This window comes from Myotis brandtii, unplaced genomic scaffold (genome assembly GCF_000412655.1).
Source record: "Myotis brandtii unplaced genomic scaffold, ASM41265v1 scaffold112, whole genome shotgun sequence".
NCBI classification, from domain to species: domain Eukaryota; kingdom Metazoa; phylum Chordata; class Mammalia; order Chiroptera; family Vespertilionidae; genus Myotis; species Myotis brandtii.
This window is the reverse complement of record NW_005353838.1, coordinates 7,696,802-7,714,969: the sequence shown is the minus strand read 5'-3', so window position 1 is coordinate 7,714,969 and position 18,168 is coordinate 7,696,802. Positions and strand designations below refer to the sequence as shown.

Sequence of the window (18,168 nt, the reverse complement as noted above, 5' to 3'; positions counted from 1 at the left end):
CAGTGAGAAATGTACAACTATTCCCACAAATACCAAATCAAGAGGCAACACCTGAGGGTATTATGCTAAGTGAAATAAGTCAGACAAATACCATATGATCTCACTTATATTAGGAATCTAGAAAAAAATAATTCACATATAAAGAATAGACTGGTGGTTTTCAGAGACAGAGGTTAGGGGTGGGCGAAATGGGTGAAGGGGGGTCAAAACGTACAAACTTCCAGTTATAAAATAAGGAAGTCCTGGGAAATGTAATGCACAACATGGTGACTATAGTTAATAGTTCAATATGCTTTCTTAAAAGAAAATAACATTTTTTTCAGATCTTGTAAATCAACAGTTTTTTCTTATAAATCAATGGTTCTTTTTTTGTTTTACTTTTTATATTTTTATCTTAAAGAGATCAAAAGGTTTTTGTCCAAAAACGAAGGTTTTAATGGAAAATGTTCAAAGCTCTCCTCATAGCCCAGGTTTGATTATGGGACAAATAAAATAACATATATACTTTGATTCATAATCAATGTAATTGACTTATAATTCCAATGTGATTGGAATTCTATAGCAGAAACTCCCCTAATCCCAGTCTAAATTTATAAATAGGACTCCTCTGTATTTTAGAAGTCAAATCAGAGACTTCAGAAAACTGCAGATAAAAATTACAAGGGGTGGGAAGGGAACCTAGCTCATAAACAGAGTGAAAACCTAAATAAAAAAAAATTTAAAACATAAAGAAAAATAAAATTTGAAATTAAAATTTTTTTAATTTAAGTAAATAAATATGAAGAAAGCAAGAAAAAATGATAATGACATCTACAAGTGAATAAGTACAGCTGATCCAAATCTCAGTTTTAAAGCATTTCATAGGTAAAGTCATTAGGAATGGCTTCCAGCTCACCAAAGAGAGTGTTTCTCCACATGCCAAATTACAACGTCAAGGCAGATCAAGGGAAAATAATCAGCCATTTGTTGATTATTTATTTTTTAATCATGTTCTCAAGCATCTACAGATGCAAGGAAGCATGTGGCCTCAGACTGAAGCTGTTTGCAAACAGCAGGATTGCCTGGCCCAAGAAATGGCGTTTGCTGTGAGGAAAGCTGCCCCTCTACAACCATGTTTGGATAGCACCTATGGCCTGCTGAAATTGGCATAGCACATTCTCCATGGGCATACTGCCAGCCTAACAGATGGGCAGGAATGTAACCCTGCCAAAGAGCCTGTGTGTGCGGGGAGCTCACAACTGTGGTTAGATTCCTTTCCAAGGGGCTGCATCTACTTATGCTGCCCAGGAGATAAATGTATGACTTACCTGTCTTCAAATGGCATTAATGAATTATGTAAAAAATTCTCCAAATTAGTGGTTACTTGGATTAGCAGCACTGGCACCATTTGGGCTATTGCTAGAAATGCAAATTTTCAGGTTCCACCCCAGACCTAGTGAATCAGAAACTCTGGGGGTGGGACCCAGAACTCTGAGGTTTAACAAGCCCTCCAGGACCTAGCTCTGACATATGAATCTATTGAAGGAGTAACTATTGAACCATTCTAACATGTGAACAGAGTAGGACACAACAAAATCTAGGGAAATGGTGAGGCTGCAAACTGGGTTCAGTGCAGAGTTCCTGAGCCCTAGGAAGGCATGCTGAGCTAGTGGTTTCATTTAGGGTGACCCAACAAGCTCAGAAGTGTTTGGAAATGTTTGAAAACATGTCTGACTGTCCACAGCTAAGGAATGTTACTGGTATTTATCCAGTGTTGTTATATTTCTTCAAATAAATGGAAACTAAAATGGCAATGGCACTCACATTGAGATCAAAGTCAGAAGAGGACCAGGCCCCAGTGTGATGACTGGGACATAAGAGAGGTCACCAGATAAGGACTTGAGAACAGAAACTAAGAATGAGAACCAAACTATAAACTGAGCCCCATGTAAGGGTGTTTATAAAGGAATACCCTTGAGGTAAACACCTGTGGAAGGAAAGAGATTATCTTTGTCTGGGCTGCTGTAACAAAACACCGCCAACTGGATAGCTTATAAACAAAAGAAATTTATTTCCCACAGTTCTGGACTAGAAGTCCAAGGTCAAGGCACCAGCATGGTCACATTTTCAGATGAGGACCTCCTTCCTGTGTCCTCACATGGTGGAAGGGGTCTCTTATAAATCACTAATCCCACTCAAGAGGGCTCCACCCTCATGACCTAGCCACCTCCTGAAACCCCACCAGTTAACACCCATCACCTTAGGATTTTAACATGTGATTTTTGGGGGAGACCAAATATTCATATCATAGCAGTGATAGAAGCAAAATTGTCCAGTGGGAGAAATCAAGCTACCTCAGCTGACTCTGTGGAAACTGATGGAGCTAGAATGGCCCTTCAGTGTTGTCTCAAGTTGGATTAGATGTCAGTGTCTTTATATACACCCCATTGATCAATCATTGAATATGGGCTGCCCTGAAAATTACTGCCAGCCTAACAGATGGGCAGGAATGTAACCCTGCCAAAGAGCCTGTGTGTGCGGGGAGCTCACAACTGTGGTTAGATTCCTTTCCAAGGGGCTGCATCTACTTATGCTGCCCAGGAGATAAATGTATGACTTACCTGTCTTCAAATGGCATTAATGAATTATGTAAAAAATTCTCCAAATTAGTGGTTACTTGGATTAGCAGCACTGGCACCATTTGGGCTATTGCTAGAAATGCAAATTTTCAGGTTCCACCCCAGACCTAGTGAATCAGAAACTCTGGGGGTGGGACCCAGCACTCTGAGGTTTAACAAGCCCTCCAGGACCTAGCTCTGACATATGAATCTATTGAAGGAGTAACTATTGAACCATTCTAACATGTGAACAGAGTAGGACACAACAAAATCTAGGGAAATGGTGAGGCTGCAAACTGGGTTCAGTGCAGAGTTCCTGAGCCCTAGGAAGGCATGCTGAGCTAGTGGTTTCATTTAGGGTGACCCAACAAGCTCAGAAGTGTTTGGAAATGTTTGAAAACATGTCTGACTGTCCACTGGTATTTATCCAGTGTTGTTATATTTCTTCAAATAAATGGAAACTAAAATGGCAATGGCACTCACATTGAGATCAAAGTCAGAAGAGGACCAGGCCCCAGTGTGATGACTGGGACATAAGAGAGGTCACCAGATAAGGACTTGAGAACAGAAACTAAGAATGAGAACCAAACTATAAACTGAGCCCCATGTAAGGGTGTTTATAAAGGAATACCCTTGAGGTAAACACCTGTGGAAGGAAAGAGATTATCTTTGTCTGGGCTGCTGTAACAAAACACCGCCAACTGGATAGCTTATAAACAAAAGAAATTTATTTCCCACAGTTCTGGACTAGAAGTCCAAGGTCAAGGCACCAGCATGGTCACATTTTCAGATGAGGACCTCCTTCCTGTGTCCTCACATGGTGGAAGGGGTCTCTTATAAATCACTAATCCCACTCAAGAGGGCTCCACCCTCATGACCTAGCCACCTCCTGAAACCCCACCAGTTAACACCCATCACCTTAGGATTTTAACATGTGATTTTTGGGGGAGACCAAATATTCATATCATAGCAGTGATAGAAGCAAAATTGTCCAGTGGGAGAAATCAAGCTACCTCAGCTGACTCTGTGGAAACTGATGGAGCTAGAATGGCCCTTCAGTGTTGTCTCAAGTTGGATTAGATGTCAGTGTCTTTATATACACCCCATTGATCAATCATTGAATATGGGCTGCCCTGAAAATAGTATGACCTTGGGCAAGGCCATTCTCCTTGGATAGGTAATTCCTGAAGTGGCTGGCAACTGAAGGCTGACTGCTGACAACACTCCTAACAGCTGGGTTAATAAGATCCATTGAAGGAGGATTTGTCCTCCTTATTTGTCCATAACACAAATGGACAAAGTATGTAGAATAACATGGAATTCCAGTGGTCAGTGCCACAACACCATCTCCCAGGTGAGCTTTCAGCATGAATTCCCTGATCAAACACATCAGTTCCATGTCCAAAGTTTGGATGCTGGCCTCTAAAGTAGGGAAGTTGCATGTTCTCAGGACGATGCCCACTTAGCCTTACATGCAATGACCTAAAAGAGGGGATTGGTCAATAAAGCCATGGCACTTCTCCAGATTCTACAGCAAGATCTGGTTGTCACACTCCCTGTCTTTGCATGCTTGAGCCCAGAAGTAGACAGTTATAACATGTTCAACCTTTCAGTCAGTCCCACCTGTTGGTGTGCTAAAGAGAACTAAACATGGCTCTGTTTAGGTGCTGCTTCTCTCTCCTTTCATTAATCTTGCCTGAGAGAGATGAACAGCAGCCTTTAGCTGGGGAGGAGGGGGGTTTTTTTTTTTTTCACATCCGAGAATTTTATTGGACCCGGCTCTGGGCCTGGCAGGCCCAGCTCATGGCCCCGCAGCTAGGGCTGGAGGACAGTGGTTCCATACAGAAAATCTCAGGGCACACGGTAACCCCACAAAGCGACACTATAAAATTATTATAGTTGGGAGACTGTAGGGCTGCTCCACAGACTTGCGAACAGGTCAAATCTTGATAAATAAACATCCAGTGAAAACGACAACTTGAATTCATCCCTATACACAGAGCACTCTAGGGCAGGTAAATAGGTGGGGGTGGCTAGAAGCCACCATCCTCACTGGTTGGGGGACCTGGATGGGTGATGATGAGTGGGCCCAGATGTCCACGGCACGGAGTAGGAGTGGGCTTTTGATACCAGTTCTGGTTTATATAATGGTCCAGCCCTGCCTTGAATGTGTGTGCTTGGCTGCAAATTTATCAATCACCTTCTTGAAGGTTCTTCTCTGGTTGATCCTGCTGGGACTGTTTGTGGAACTGGAATTTGGCCTGGCTTATTTTGTCCTGCCCTTGTTCTACTGGATGTATGTCGGGACACGAGGTCCCGGGGAGAAGAAGGAGGGAGAGAAAAGCGCCTACTCTGTGTTCAACCCGGGCTGCGAAGCCATCCAGGGCACCCTGACTGCAGAGCAGTTAGAGCGCGAGTTACAGCTTAGACCCCTGGAGGGGAGATAGGAGCAGCTCTGCTGCACGCCTTGGCCCTCCTAGCCCTTGGCCGTGGACTTGTGGGGTTGTTCAGGCGCCCCAGACTAAGGACAGCTTGCAGGCTAGTCCTGTGACCGCACAGTTCTACCTGTTTTCCCTGATCTGCTGCAGTTTTATCTTTGAACTTCTCTTTGGTTTTGGTGAAATTCCCTGAAAGATACTCACTGTGTATCTGATGCAATTATAACAATTACATACTGGGGGGGAAAAAATTTTTTTCCCCAGGATCTGGACCATGTCCCTGATCCCCACATGCTATCTGGGATCTTGTTTTCTTCTGAGCCAAAATGATATCACCATTGGGTATCACCAGCATAGTTGCCGTTCAGAGAATCTTGCAGCAGGATCCCGGCTCACCTTATCTGATACCTTAATTTGGATTTCGTTTGGACTTCATCCAGCTTCCTTAGAAACTGGCCAGGTCAGTCTCCCAAACCCTTGCCTCATAAAGCCACAGTTTAGGGTCCAGGATAACCACTGGCAAAATCTGCATTCTACGACACTTTGAGCCTCTTAGAAAGGTGTTTCAAAAGTACCAGCTTCAGGAATGAGTGCAATAATACTTCTGCTAGCCAAATGGAGATGGCAGATCTTAACCCACAATTTCTTTGGCTTCCTATCTTCTCAGATTTTAGTCTTCCCCCACAGATAGGGTTATTTTACTTTATACAACAAGGAAGCATTCCTCTGAACATAGCAACCCTTTTTCTAGAACATGGCAAAAGACCATAGCTCAACATCTCAGACTCCCTTGGGGCCTCCCAGTCAAGTTTGGTTTCCTGTCTGGTTTGCATTCCATCTGCAGTTGATTGACTGAACACAATAAATAGTCTACACTTTCCAGGCTATTTGGGATAACTCCAGCTCCCCCAAAACTCTGGGCAGTGGCTTTGTCACTTATGAGTTTGCTCTATAAATAATATATTAACTATTTAATGCCACTATTATCCATTCAAAGAGACAGAAGACTAAAGACTGGTTGCCCGGGGCTGCAGAGAGTGGACAATGGGGAGTTAGTGTTTAATGGGTACAGAGTTTGGGATGATGATAAAGTTCTGCAGACAAATAGTGGTGATAGTGGCACAACAGTGTAAATGTACTTTATGCCCCTATACTGTATACTTAAAAATAGTTACAGTGGCAAACTTTTATGTTATGTGCAGATTTTTTAAAACACTCTGGAGAGACTTTTTAAAAATATGTTTTTATTGATTTGAGAGAGAGAGAGAGGAAGGGAGAGGGATTAAGAGATAGAAACATTGATAAACTGCCCTGACTGGGAATCGAACTGGTGACCTCTAGGTTCATGGGGTGATGGCTCAAACACTGAACCACACCAGCCAGGCTGGAGAGACTTTTAAAAAGACTCCTATTCTAGTTTCTTTGGTTGGAGGTGGTAATATATTTACTCAAGTTTCCACAAGTGAAGCTGTTTATTGTAAGACTCAGGAACTCATATCAATTAAAGAACAGGGAGCAGACTGGAGCAAAAACTGGAACTGTACCCAATAACTCTCTGGAGCAAGAGGGTGACTCTTCTCTCAAATCTCCACAGTTTAAATCCAAACAAGGCTCAGTTTCTCCTTGTCTATGCTTCTCCTTACTTGTCTTCGTCTTTTTTTTATTTTTTTTATTGATTTCAGAGAGGAAGGAAGAGGGAGAGAGATAGAAACATCAATGATGAGAGAGAATCATCGATCGGCTGCCTCCTTCATGCCCCCTATTGGGGATCGAGCCCACAGCCCAGGCATGTGCCTTGACCAGAATCAAACCCGGATCCCTTCAGTATGCAGGCCGATGCTTTATCCACTGAGCCAAACCAGCTAGGGCCTCACATGTCTCCTTGGTACTTCTTGCAACAAAGACTAGTCCCTCTACTTTATCTTTTCTTTTTTTAACATATTTTATTGATTTTACAGAGAGGAAGGGAGAGGGATAGAGAGTTAGAAACATCGATGAGAGAGAAACATCAATCTTTATAGAGAGTTAGAAACATCTATGAGAGAGAAACATCGATCAGCTGCCTCCTGCACACCCCCTACTGGGGATGTGCCCGCAACCAAGGTACATGCCCTTGACTGGAATCGAACCTGGGACCCTTCAGTCTGCAGGCTGATGCTCTATCCACTGAGCCAAACCGGTCAGGGCTCTACTTTATCTTTTCTCCTTCTCATAGCTTCTGCTCAATTATTGTCTTCCCTTCTTCACACTTTAGCTTCCTTGTAACCTAGCTTTGAATTTGACCTCTTTTCTACATTATACCCCTTCTATACATCCTTTCATATCACTCCCCACTGTTACCCACCTCATATTCTGTTTCCCAAATCAGGTACCCATGACTGAGCAATCAGTCTGAGTAGAGCTTTTTTTCCAGGTGACCCCATAAGCTGCTCTCCAATCTATATTTTGGCTCAATTTGCTGCAATCAGCCATGTGAAAGGTGGATTTATTAGGTATAAAACATGGCTGCCTTCATCTACCTCTTTAGCAGAGGTGGTAGGTATAAAATACACTGTGATAGCCATGTCCTGTCCAACGTAATTTTTAATATCATCACTCCTTATGCTCTAGAGCAGTGGTTCTCAACCTTCTGGCCCTTTAAATACAATTCCTCATGTTGTGACCCAACCATAAAATTATTTTTGTTGCCACTTCATAACTGTAATGTTGCTACTGTTATGAATCGTAATGTAAATATCTGATATGCAGGATGGTCTCAGGCGACCCCTGTGAAAGGGTCGTTCGACTACCAAAGGGGTCGCGACCCACAGGTTGAGAACCACTGCTCTGGAGAGTCTAGAATAATAACCCTTTCTAGGAAGAGTCGCAGCAGCTACATCTGCATCAATGACATCTTTGACATCAGTGTATTTCAGGAGAATCTCTACTTTCTGATGATGCTAAAGACCAAATGACTATTCCACTGATGACACCAGCAACTGTTTTCTGTGCTCTAGGGAATATATATATACCAATGTCAGAGAGCCTGCCTCTGGTATGAAAACACGCAGGATCAACTTAAAACACTTAGCTTGATTTTATGGCACATTTTTTACCCCTGCTGCTTACTCATTATGTTCCTAATTTTGGCATAGTTTAAATCCAAAAAGTCCTGTGGACAAATGTATGCTTTTTAATCAGCAAATTATTTTTAGTTCCCGGTCATTAAATCCTAATAATGTAACTAGGACATTTGGCCTCTGGCAAATGCACTAATTAATAATGTTTTAAATAGCACATAATGGTTTTTTGTGTGGGCAACATGCTAAGTAAGATATTCCCAAACTTAAAGATATAGGAAGTTATTCCTTGAGACATCAGATCTGGCTGAGTTCTGTAGAACTCACTGAATACATCAGCTGGCTCAACTCCAGCTCTGCAGGACTTGAAGCTTCTGGCAGGAGAAAAGGCAAAATAGCTGCATTGTGGGTGCCCCCAAGTGGGTACATGTTGATGTGCACGCTGAGGATTTTCTGGCCAGCTCCTCTAGCATTAGCCTGTGAAGTGTTTATAAGAATGCAAAAAAGCTATTATATAAGAGGTGTATGCATTTTTCAGCATGCACCTCTTATATAATATCAACTGAAAGAATATTTAATGTTTTGGGTTACCACAGATCATTTATTTTCTATCAAATATTAATAAAGTTTTCAAATTACCCTACCATACACTGAGTGACCAAATTATTATGACCGGCCAGATTATTATGATATCCCATCAGTACAATGAAGTGAATTAGTTATGAAAATAATAATAATAATAATAAAACCTTGAGAGTATTTGCTTAGGAAGTTTTCAATATTCAGAATTTTTGGAAGTGTCAATGAAGTACTGATGGGGTGGTCATAATCTGTCCACTCAGTGTATGTATCAAATAGAAAAAGGATGGACTTTAATGTCAGACAAAACTTGACTTTGTACTCTCAGCCCCTTATCAGTTGTGTAATCTTGGGCAATCCACTTAATCTCCCTAATTCACAGTTGTCTCATTTTTAAAATGGGATTTAGGAGTATTGACTTCATTGGACTATGTTTTAGATAACACTTGTAATAGGGACAGGGTCTAGCACATTACAAAGTGCCTAATAAATATTATTTATTATTTTTGCTTGTAAACAATATTGTTTGATATATACATGCAAAATGAAATATATCTATTAAGATATACCAAAGTTCTAGGACTTTCCCAATACCTTGTCAACAAATTCCTATCATGGGAATGTAAAGTACAGCATAGGTGATATAGTCAATAATATTGTAACTGTGTATGTTATCAGGTGACTACTAGACTTATTGGGCTGATCACTTCTAAGATATCTAAATGCCTAATTATTATGTTGTACACCTGAAACTAATATATTGCATGTCAACTGTAAATTAAATTTTTTAAAATAAATGTCTTTCCTGCTTAAATCAACGATAGGCAATTTCTGATATTTATGATGAGAATTTAGCAATGTATATAATTATGGCAGTGGAAAAGAATGAGGTTGATCAGTATTCCTCAAAAATGTTTATGTCATGAGAGACAAAGAAAGGCTAAGGAAATGTTCTAGATCAGTGATGGCGAACCTATGACACGCGTGTCAGAGGTGACACGCGAACTCATTTTTTTGGTTCATTTTTCTTTGTTAAATGGCATTTAAATATATAAAATAGATATCAAAAATATAAGTCTTTGTTTTACTATGGTTGCAAATATCAAAAAATTTCTATATGTGACACGGCACCATGGTTAAGTTAGGGTTTTTCAAAATGCTGACACACCGAGCTCAAAAGGTTCGCCATCACTGTTCTAGATGATAACAGACTAAGAAACACAACTAAATGCAAAAAAATCTCTATAAATTACTTTATTAGGATAACTGATGATATTGGAATGTGGACTATAGATTGCATAAAATATTTTTATCAATATTATATTTACTGAATTTGATAACTGTTATTATGTAAGATAGTTTTTGAAGTATAATTGACAAATTACTGTATATTAGTTCCCGATGTACAACATAATGAATCAATATTTGTATATAGAGAATCTTCCTGTTCTTCGGAAATATGCACAGAAATATTAAGGGGCATGATTCAGACAACCTACTCTCAAATGGTTTAGGAAAAGTAAATAAAAATATATATAACATTTCTGTGTGCATATTGTGTAGATGGTGGATAGATAGATGTCTATGTATATAGACATCATCATACACATGTATGCAAAGAGAATAAGAGAGAGAATATGGAAAGATAGAAAATGATAAAAATTTGTGAATCAGGGCAAAGGGTAAACAATAGTTCTCTGTACTCTTCTTGCAACTTTTCTTTGTTTAATATTTAAAGTTAAAAAATCTAGGTTTGAAAATTTTTATATAAAAATTTTTAAAGATAGTGACATAGTCCACCAAAATATATTAGGTAACTATCCAGTATTTTGAGACAAACCCACAAAATCATTACGAATTATTTGGGAAATAAAGTATGTGTTATGTTAAAGGAATGTCTACTCTCCAGAGAAAATTGGACTATATTAACTAATTCTTTTTAAACATAAATGATTTTCATGAGCAAGAAAAATTATGAACTATAAGAGCTCAAAGTGACTTTAGAGCTCACCTAGTCCAGGCTTCTTTCAAAGACAGAAAATCATCCAAATTTCTTGAAAGATATATCACCCGCTATTAATCTATGGGATAAATCTCTCTATATTCATTTTCTGATGATTTAAAATTATGTCTGACTCATTATCCTGAAAACTAGTAAATAAATGGAAAGAATCAACAATTTATCTTGGCTTTTTTGTTCTAACTATAATTCAAGGTAACAAAAATAGTTGCTATGGGAAAGTTCTTCATAAAATAATTCCAGCTAATAAATGAAGATGGAACAACAGAAAAAATCACCATATCTCAATCATAATGAAATAATTGATTTAGGAAATAATCATCAATGACCACTAAAATCATTAAGTAAAAAGCTGATGAGGAACTTTATAATGGATAAATCAAGCTGACCTCATTGATCAATTTTAATTTCATTGCCTCCTAACTGGTGCACATTGAAAGTATACAGACATTATATGCCTCCTAACTGGTGCGCATTGGAAGTATACAGAGCAACCTATAAAGGATATTTTAAGAAGAAAGAAAAAAATTGACCAATCCTTTAGATCTAGCTACCAATTTATAGGAAATTCAGAGTTCAGATGAACATGTTAAATGACACCATGAAAATAAAATTAGCAAAATCTAAAATGTGGGATATTCTACCTGATAAAAAACGAGTTTCTTAAACTAATAAATTTGAAAGAGTGAGAATCTATAGGTTCAAAGGCACTTAAAAAACATATAACTAATTACAATGTGTAGAACTTGTACAGATTCTCAATTTCAACAAAGCAATTGTTAATGTTATAAGACAATCAGGACTATCTGAACACTGGCTGCATATTTGGTGATATTAGGAATTATTAAATATTTTAGGTGTGATAATGGTATTGTGGTTATGTTTTCAGAAATCCTTATAGAGATTTATACTTAAGCATTCAGAAATTAAATATTGGCTTCTGGAATTTGTTTCAAAATAACATGGGGTAGAGTGGAAAAGAAGTGAATGAGCAGGAGAATAGTAGAAAACAGATTGACCATATATTGATGTAAGCGATGGGTGGGACTTTAACATATTATTTCCTTAACTTTTGAATATCTTTTAAATTTCCATATAAACTTTTACACATTATTTTTTAATGTTTATCTGTGATTTTAGAGAAAGAGAGGAAGAGAGAGACAGAAAGGAAGGGAGAGAGAGAGAGAGAGAGAGAGAGAGAGAGAAAGGGAGGGGGGGAGGGAAGGAAGGAAGGAAGGAAGGAAGGAAGGAAGGAAGGAAGGAAGGAAGGAAGGAAGGAAGGAAGGAAGGAAGAAAGATCTGTTGCTCCACCCATTCATTCACCCATTGGTTGGCCAGGGCTTAAATGTTATTTATAAAAGATTGAGGTAGCTACGTGTTTACTGGAACTGAATTATTACTAATAACATGTTCATTGAAAAAATCAAGATATATTTTTTTTGGTTTGTTATTATGGTACAATATACATAGTATAAAATTTACCATTTTAATCATTTTTAAGTATACAGTTCAGTGGCATTAAGTACATTGACATGTTGTACAATCATTACCACTATCCATTTCCAGAACTTTTTCAGCATTCCAAACAGGAACTATGTACCCATTAAACAATAACTTCTCATTTCCCCTCCCCTCAGCCCCTGGTAGCTTGTACTTTCTGTCTCTGTGAATTTGCCTATTCTAGTAATCATATAAGTAGGATTCTGCAATATTTATCTTTAGCTTATTACTTTAGCATAATGTTTCCAAGGTTCATCCATGTTGTAGCATGTATCAAAATGTCATTCCTTTTTAAGGCTGAATAATATTCCATTGTATTTATATACCATATTTTACTTATCCACTCATTTATTAACAGACATTTATGTTGTTCCTACCTTTTGGCTACGTGAATAATGCTGCTATGAATGTGAGTGCAAAAGTATCTGTTTGAGTTCCTGTTTTCAATTCTTTTGAGTATATACCTAGAACTGAAATTGATGGATCATATGGTAATTCTATGTTTAACTTTTTGAGGAACCCAATAGCAGCTACATTATTTTACATTCCCACCCATAATGCACAAGGATTCCAATTTGTCTACAACCTCACCAGTTGTTATTTTCCTTTTATTTATAATAGCCATTCTAATGGGTGTGAAGTAGTTTTGACTTGCATTTCCCTAATGACTAGGGATGTGCATCTTTTCGTGTGTTCATTGATCATACATGTATCTTGTTTAGAGAAAGATTTATTCTATTTCTTTGTCCATTTTTTAATTGGGTTGTTGGGCTTTTTGTTGTTTAATTGTAGGAGTTCTTTACATATTGTAGATATTAATTCCTTATCAAATATATGATTTATAAATATGTTTTCCCATTCTGTGGGTTGTCTTTTCACTTTCTTGATAGTGTCCTTTAATGCACAAAATGTCTAATGTTGATGAAGTCCAGTTTATCTATTTTGTTGTTGTTGTTGTCTGTACTTTTGATGTCATAGCCAAGAAATCATCTCCAAACCCAATGTCATGAAGACCTTCCCTGTGTTTTTCCTAAGATTTATATAGTTTCAGATCTCACACTTAGGTCTTTGATCCATTTTTGAGTTGATTTTTGTATATACTATAAGAGTCCAACTATTTTGCCTGTAGATATCCTATTTTCCCAGCAATATTTGTTTAAAAGAAGACCTAAGTTTTTATTTAAGAAAATTAAAAACTATAGATATATTTCTATGTAAAAACATAGTGAAAGATCTGGAGATATAACACTACACTGTTAACAGTGGTTACTCCTGGAAAGGAAAAGAATATTGGGAAGGAGAATATACAAGAGCTATACTTTTTGCTCTATATACTGTCATAGTGTTTATTTATAAGTACATATACAAACATAGCTTATATAATTTTTAAAAGATAGTTGTGGTGTTTTTATTTCCTGTTTATTTTTTAAATAAAGTCAGTTCGATGTCAAAGCATGGAATGAGTAGGCTAAGGGTCAATATTTTGCAGACTAGAGGTCCACATTTTAAAAAAATCTCTGCAGCAGGAGAACTGCAGCGTGGGAGCAAATGAGCAAGTCTCAAGGGGTAATGCCATTTGTCCAGATGATCTGGCAGCAGCAAGTAGACAGTTAAGAAGATTTGGTTCTAATTCTTAACCTTCCACCCACCCCCTTGACTTACTGTATTTAATCTTCAGATGTATTTGAATAGCATATGTATTGCTGATATGTGTAAGAGGTAACTGAACACGCAGCAGTCCCTGTGAGCTTTGCCAGAGCGAAGCAGCCAGAGTTAGAGTCTCTTACGCAATGGTTTTTTGGAGGATAGAGAGTGGACCATTTTGTCCAGACCAAAGGGATTTCATAGCAGAGTAGCAGGAAAAAAGGCTTTTAATTTTACATTACTTAGTACTTTATTCTAAAGTTTTCACCAAAGAAATTGGAAAGCAGTCTCACAGTTGTATGTAATAAGTACATAAAATGCTTGTGAACAAATAAATGAATGATATGAATCAGAAGGAGAAAAGTGAAGACAAATAGACTAAATAAGAGTAGACAAATACTATTAAGATATTGGACTAAATAGAGTGGTTTCCCTGGGGGAAGAAAAAAATAGAAAAAGTTTCTAGACTTGCTGCCCAGTGCCACCTGGATAAGTCCCCTGAATAATCAAGAAGTATGAATTCCGAAGCCTATTATTTTTACCCTCCAATAAGCAATCAGTAAAAATGATTCATCATTCAACTGACACTGCTTCACATCTCTTGTAAGGTTTTCTACGGTAAGAGCAACTTTGAGGCAAATCTGAAAAGATTATTTCTAGCTCTTCGTCTAGAAGTCAGTGTGTTTCAGAACGTGTTCTGTTACTTTATGCTCAAAAACATTTCAGCAGCACTACTATATATCAGAATAATAAAAGGTAGAATTAATTTAATTGGTGATTAAAAACACTTCAAATTATATCAACTTCTGCAATAGAATATGATATAAAAATTGTATGTTTTTTCAAAAGATAAAATAGAACAAGGGCCTATTTCACTAGTCCTTTAAGGGTGTAATTTCATGGGGGATTGGTTTGTGCTTCTCTCCTGGTAGGAGTTCTCTGGTAGGACAAGTTGAGGGGACTCCCTTAAATGGTCAAGAAAGGCAGATGGAATCTAGCCAAAGAACAGTCTGGAACAACTGATAGAATTTGCAATTAAATAACATGTGGTTGCCAGGAATATATGGCCATTCTCCTGAAATGAATGTACAACACTGAACAGAATTATGATCAGATAAAACAAGTGTGTGTCTTTTCTATTTCAAGCTTGATACAAGTTTTAGATTTAAAACTTGCACATTTTACTCATGCTCTCCTCTAGTTCAAATCAAGAAAGGCAAGTACTCTATAATCCTTAAGGCTTAGATGAACCTGAGATTTCCACTTACCACTTACCATTTTGTAGAATGTGGCTCTTTGATATTTGCCTCTTAAAAATACTAGATAACCAGCCATCACTACTTTATGTCAAGTTCCCTGGCTTGGGGATATGACATAGGAAATTAACCTCAGCATCAAAGTTCATAGTTCAGAAACTCTTAGAAAGGAGAGATGGGTAAAGAAAAGTCTATTATTATGTTTGAACAAACTACATAATGGAATAATTGACTAAAATTAGTGATGTAAGAGGTGGCCAAGGACAGAGTTATTTGTGCTGTGTAACCATGTTATTCCTCCATAAAGTCATGCAAGTCCAAAAGTGGACAGAAAATAAAGCTTTACTTAGCATGATGTCTTTGTACCATGTGGAAAACATATAATTCCTGAAATTGATGTAAAACCCTCACATATCATATGGTACTGGAACCAGGAATATGACTCTTAATGACAACACTGGGGCTAAAGTAGCAAAAAAGTGATAAACAGTCCTCTCAAATATTTTATTGGCATTGTAAAATGTCTTGTTTCTTAACATAAGTTGAATATCTGGGTCCACTGAATATGGATGGATTTAATTTAGTGAAGGAAAATTAGGACTTTTACTTGTAACTCATTGTCTTTAAAATAGATGAAACTGATATAACACCTTCCTATCATATACAATAAATTCCAAACAATATATAGATAAGAAGGTACACACACACACACACATGCACATGCACACACATGAACATACACATGCACAATACTTTAAATGCCATAGAGTTTGAATATAATTTGAAAAGTATTGGGCAGGGTTATTGCCTAAAAGCATGCCCAACCCCATCACCAAAAACTGAAATTCAACATTTAAGAATGATTCCTTTGGTTTAATTAGTGCAAGTACCATAGGAGATAATGTAATAAATGTTATCAATTTGTGAATTATATAAACTTTTCTAACATATTGGTTTTTAAAATTTTAAAGTAATTCATGTATATGATAACATATTAAATAATACAGAGGTATGTGAAAAGAAAATTAGCAGTTATTCCCTTCCTTCTCCAACTCCATTGCTCAAAAATTTATTGCCTATTAATGGGCCAAGCATGTTGTAGGCTAATTGGGTATAGCAATGAACAAAACAAAGTTCCTGCCCTCATGGACTTATAGTCTAATGTGGGAGCTAGACAAACAAACAATAAATAATTCCAGGTAGCAATAAGTGCTATGAGGAAATATGTGTAATATGTATAATCAAACAAATAAAAAATGTTCTTTGGGTTCTCTAAGTTTGACTATTGCAATATTAGAAAGAAAAAGACATTCTAGAGGTCATTCTAATCTGTCCAAATTGACTAAAATCTTAGTTAAAAGAAAAAAAATACAGTTATTGCAAAATACTTTGTACATACTAATCCCTTATTTACTATTATTGAACAGAAATGTATTGAATGACTATTATGTTTAACACTCTGTTAGGTGCTGTAGAAGAAATAAATATAAATTAGGCCTAATCCCTGCCCTTGAGAATCTTACCAACTGTACCAGTTATTAACTTGTGATGTCTCCGCTACAAATCCATCCTTCTCTGCCTTGCTTTATTATTCTACAACTGGATGCTGTAGGCATTCTGCTTTGACAACTGACAAAATATTAGGCTTTGCCAATAGAGGGCGATGGAAAGACACTGAGTCTAGAGCAGGAGGAAAAGGACTTTCCTTTCTGTACTGTTTTTCACGTGGACAAGTAGATTGGTTCGCAGGTGACTGATTATGTTCACCTCAGCAGGGCTCATGGTGCACTTGTGGCCCGTACTGGCTGTTTGTACATTCCTTTGGCAGCCATACCTCTCTAAATTTCTAAGGTCTTCCTTGCTGCTCACTCTTCCTTCGCCAAGGGTAGAAGCTATTCCCACAGTTGCTACTGTATCCCTTAGAGTCCACTCTGCCCTTCGTAGTTAGATACCTTTTACTGGATAACAATCTCTATATTAAATTTTTCTTGTAGCTAGTAGATATACCATGGAATAAGGGAGAAAGGCCATTTCTGCTGTAATCACAGCCCAAAGACCAAAGAGCTTCAGAGATGTAGATCTATAGAAGTATATCTTTGCTTGGGTTGTATTCAGCTGCATATAACAGAAGACAGACTGTAGGCAGTTAAGAGCTGCTGTAGGTATTAAAAAATTAAGAACTCGGGCTCATTTTAGTTTCCAGCTTCTCCATCCCTAATGTGTGGCTTCTGTGCTAATGGCTGTAAGATTGTTGCTTCACCTCCACACACTAGGTCCATATTCCAGGCACGAAAAAGAAAGAGAAAATGACAAAAGAAATGATCCAAGTAAATCTATCCCCTTTCTAAGCATTCTAAAAGGCAATACCAAGTCAGCTGTTACTGACCATTCCTAACTGTAAGGGAATCTAGGAAATTCAGTTTGTTTGTTTTTAACTGTGAACAAGGTTCTGTAAGTAAGAAAAAAGAGAGAGAATGGATGTTGGATAGACACCTAACTGTGTCTGCCACGAATTGATTGAAAAAATAGTAAATTATTTTTGAGATGGGCAAGAGTCAGCAGAGGGCCTTGATCTCATACCCATATACTTATTCATTTTCTTTTTATGTAAATAGTCTTTCTATATTAATTATTAACTATGACATACATTTTTCTCAATAACTAGCATATCTTACCAGAAAAAGGATGGAATAATATTTATTTTATTAGTATATTGTCTTCATACAACTCTTTAATATAAAATTTAGCCTTAGACCCTCTGGCCCTCTGAGAGGACATGGAGAGATACATTTACTTTTAATTCCTTGCTGAATTATTTGGAATTCATTTAGTAAATATTCTATTCCAGTATATTAGTTGGCATGAAAGTAGCTAAGTAATCTATAGAGGAGTCAAAAAATGAAGTTTAAGGACGAAAATGTTGGCACCAGAAAGTGATTCATAGTCTAGGCCACTGGTCGGCAAACTCATTAGTCAACAGAGCCAAATATCAACAGTACAATGTTTGAAATTTCTTTTGAGAGCCAAATTTTTTAAACTTAAACTATATAGGTAGGTACATTGTTATTAACTTAA

General features: G+C 37.4%; 2 protein-coding genes across 2 annotated transcripts in view; both read left to right on the top strand.

Annotated features, from left to right (window-relative positions):
- Positions 1-4,666: 4,666 nt before the first annotated feature.
- Positions 4,667-5,255, top strand: LOC106727669 (SAYSvFN domain-containing protein 1-like). Its single transcript, XM_014547048.1, has one exon. It carries the CDS (start codon positions 4,667-4,669, stop codon positions 5,042-5,044), a length of 378 nt encoding a protein of 125 aa, XP_014402534.1. The 3' UTR covers positions 5,045-5,255.
- A 54-nt stretch (positions 5,256-5,309) lies between these two features.
- Positions 5,310-18,168, top strand: part of ATP5G3 (ATP synthase, H+ transporting, mitochondrial Fo complex, subunit C3 (subunit 9)) — a 22,010-nt gene continuing 9,151 nt past the window's right edge. The window contains exon 1 of the mRNA XM_005857727.2: positions 5,310-5,495. Within this exon, the coding sequence (XP_005857789.1) occupies positions 5,310-5,495 (186 nt within the window). The remainder of the gene's footprint in view (positions 5,496-18,168) is intronic.